This window comes from Nycticebus coucang, chromosome 11, assembly GCF_027406575.1.
Source record: "Nycticebus coucang isolate mNycCou1 chromosome 11, mNycCou1.pri, whole genome shotgun sequence".
Classification (NCBI taxonomy): Eukaryota; Metazoa; Chordata; class Mammalia; order Primates; family Lorisidae; genus Nycticebus; species Nycticebus coucang.
This window is the reverse complement of record NC_069790.1, coordinates 47422864-47425677: the sequence shown is the minus strand read 5'-3', so window position 1 is coordinate 47425677 and position 2814 is coordinate 47422864. Positions and strand designations below refer to the sequence as shown.

General features: G+C 37.6%; 1 protein-coding gene across 1 annotated transcript; it reads left to right on the top strand.

Moving 5' to 3' along the window:
• Window positions 1-437: 437 nt before the first annotated feature.
• LOC128598307 (taste receptor type 2 member 7-like) lies at window positions 438-1349 on the top strand. Its single transcript, XM_053608694.1, has one exon. It carries the CDS (start codon window positions 438-440, stop codon window positions 1347-1349), a length of 912 nt encoding a protein of 303 aa, XP_053464669.1.
• Window positions 1350-2814: the final 1465 nt, after the last annotated feature.

The window sequence follows — 2814 nt, the reverse complement described above, 5'->3', positions numbered from 1 at the left end:
GATTAGATATTTGTGGAAACAATGAGAAGTATCTATCCCAGGGATGTGGCTTTGGCATTAGGGGGAAAAATGACAAAAACAAAATAGCAGTAACCTAAATGAAATGTATTTATCATCATATTTCTTTTAAAAATGAGTAAGAATGAGATTGGATTAGTATCAATAGAACAATTTTTCCTAGGATGTAATTGGAAGACCCAACCATCATTCAAATCTTTGGATTTGCATTCCCACAGTTTCATTTGAAGAGCACCAGATTATAAAAGTAGTCTTTCTGATTTTTTTCCTTAGGGGAAAAGCTAGAGTAAGGCATCATCTCTGATCCAGGAGTTGGCAGAAGATCAGATTTCTCAGTGCTGTGTGTTCCTATTTGCAAGATCTTCTGGAGAAGGTATTTAAGACCACCCACAGGGAAAGTAGGATCTGTCTGAGGAAACATGGTCGCCTCCTCTTTCTCAGCTGTCCTTCATGTTGTTATCATGTCAGCAGAATTCTTCACAGGGATTACAGTAAATGGATTTCTTGTAATCAGAAACTGTAATGAATTGATCAAAAGCAGAAAGCTAATGCCGATGCAAACCCTCTTAATGTGCATAGGGATTTCTAGATTGGGTTTGCAAATGGTGTTAATGGTGCAAAGTTTTTTCACTGCATTCTTTCCACTATTGTATGTGCTAAAAATTCATGGCGCAACAATGATGTTCCTCTGGATGTTTTTTAGCTCTATCAGTGTTTGGTTTGCCACCTGCCTTTCTGTGTTCTACTGCTTCAAGATTTCAGGCTTCACTCAGTCCTATTTTCTTTGGTTGAAATTCAGGATCCCAAAGATAATACCGTGGCTGCTGCTAGGAAGCCTTCTGGCCTCCGTGTGCACCGCAGCTCTGTGCATCGAGGTGGACTACCCTTCAAATAGAAATGACAATGCCCTCAGAAACACCACACTGAAGGAAACTAAAACCAAGATAAGGAAAATCAGTGAAGTGCTTCTTGTCAACTTGGCTTTACTATTTCCTCTAGCAATATTTGTGATATGTACGTTTATGTTAGTCATCTCTCTTTACAAGCACACTCATCGGATGCAAAATGGAGCACGTGGTTTAAGGAATGCCAGCACTGAAGCCCATATAAATGCATTAAGAATGGTGGTAACATTCTTTTGCTTCTTTATTTCTTATTTTGCTGCCTTCATGACAAATATGACATTTACTGTTCCTTATGAAAGCCTGCAGTTCTTTGCAGTGAAGGATATAATGGCAGCATATCCCTCTGGCCATTCGGTTGTAATAATCTTGAGTAATTCTAAGTTCCAACAACCATTCAGGAGAATTCTCTGCTGCAAAAAGAAATGACGAAAAGGAGGTCAATGCAAAATATTTTTACCTTGATGTGGATTCAGTGGACTGACTTGTATTTTGTGTGCTGAGGATCCCAGTCTCTCTCTGTTAATTTCCTGCCCATGTCTCACCCTCATAACATGCAAGGCAATAATTTTGATGTTGGATGGATAGGATATCTCTTTTGCTAGAACTTAAAAATACTGTGATGGAAATATATTTAAGTATCTAATACCGTAGCACCAGTTGTATTTTAGAAGTAAGATAAAAATGCTAAGACCTCATTTGGTGGATCAACATAGTTCGTTTATCACTCTTCCCAGGTCAGTGTGGATTTTTTTTATTTAAACAAGGAAAGGTGTCTTGATTTGGTTCAACACTTGAAACAATATAATTGTTATGTGGGGTCACAGCTATTTTTCAAAGACATTTGAAAATAGTAAAATGCAAATTTTATGTTAAAACTGTATGTCACAGCAATAAATTCAGCAATACTGGGTAAGATCTTATTTTGCTTTTGATTTCAGATTGGTGGTAAGCTGCACATTGAGCTGACATAGCATGTGCACACATACTCACAATCTGACGTCTCCACATGTTACAAAAGGAAGAAACAATTTTCAATCCCCATGAGGTATTAAACTCATTCCAGAGAGAATGTGGGGGAAGTTGCTGATAGCAAAGTCCCAGAAGACAAACATTCATAAATGAGTATCTTAATTTCTTTCCAACCAGGAATTTTGTCTGGGGTATGGCAGCAACAAATGGCTTGAAGATCTAAACTAAAAGCTTTGAAGTCTATTACTAGATTTGAATTGATTCTGCTCTTTAAGGATCTTGAATAGTCTTGCTTTGAAAAAGAAAAAAATGTTTCGTAGTCTCTTACATCTCTTAGGATATCTGTTTGTATCTCCAAAATATTCTTTGACTCTTAAACAAAAAAGACATGTAGTTATTTTAATTGTAAATAAACAGCAATTAAAGTGGATTAAAACTTACTGGTATGAGAAAAACACCAGACGTGTGTGAATATGTGCATTGATTTTCTTCCAGATAAAAGGTAATTTAAAACCTTTGCTAGCAAAATTCTTCACTATTCTCATATTTGAATGGACATCAGAATCACCTGGAGGGCTTGTTAAAACACAGATTGCTGGACTCCCCACCCCACCCCACCCCCGCCTCCAGAGATTCTGACTGAGTAGGTTTTTGGTAAGGCCTGGGCAATTTTAACAAGTTCCCAAATGATACTCGTGCTGGTGGCCTGGGGTCACTCTTTGAGAATTACTGATTTATAGTCACTGTACTACAGAGATTAAGAACCTTCCCTTCAAGGCCAAATTGGATGGGTTTGCATCTTGACCCAGCTGCTAATTAACTGGATAACTATGGACGAATGAGTAGGCTCTCTTTCTCAGTTTCTTCTTCTGTAAAATGAAATAATAAAAGTACCTACTCCCATGATTGCTTCTGGCTGCTT

What these genes read in the sequence shown, in the direction of transcription:
- LOC128598307 (XM_053608694.1), top strand. Translation starts at nt 438, where the DNA reads ATGGTCGCCTCCTCTTTCTCAGCTGTCCTTCATGTTGTTATCATGTCA.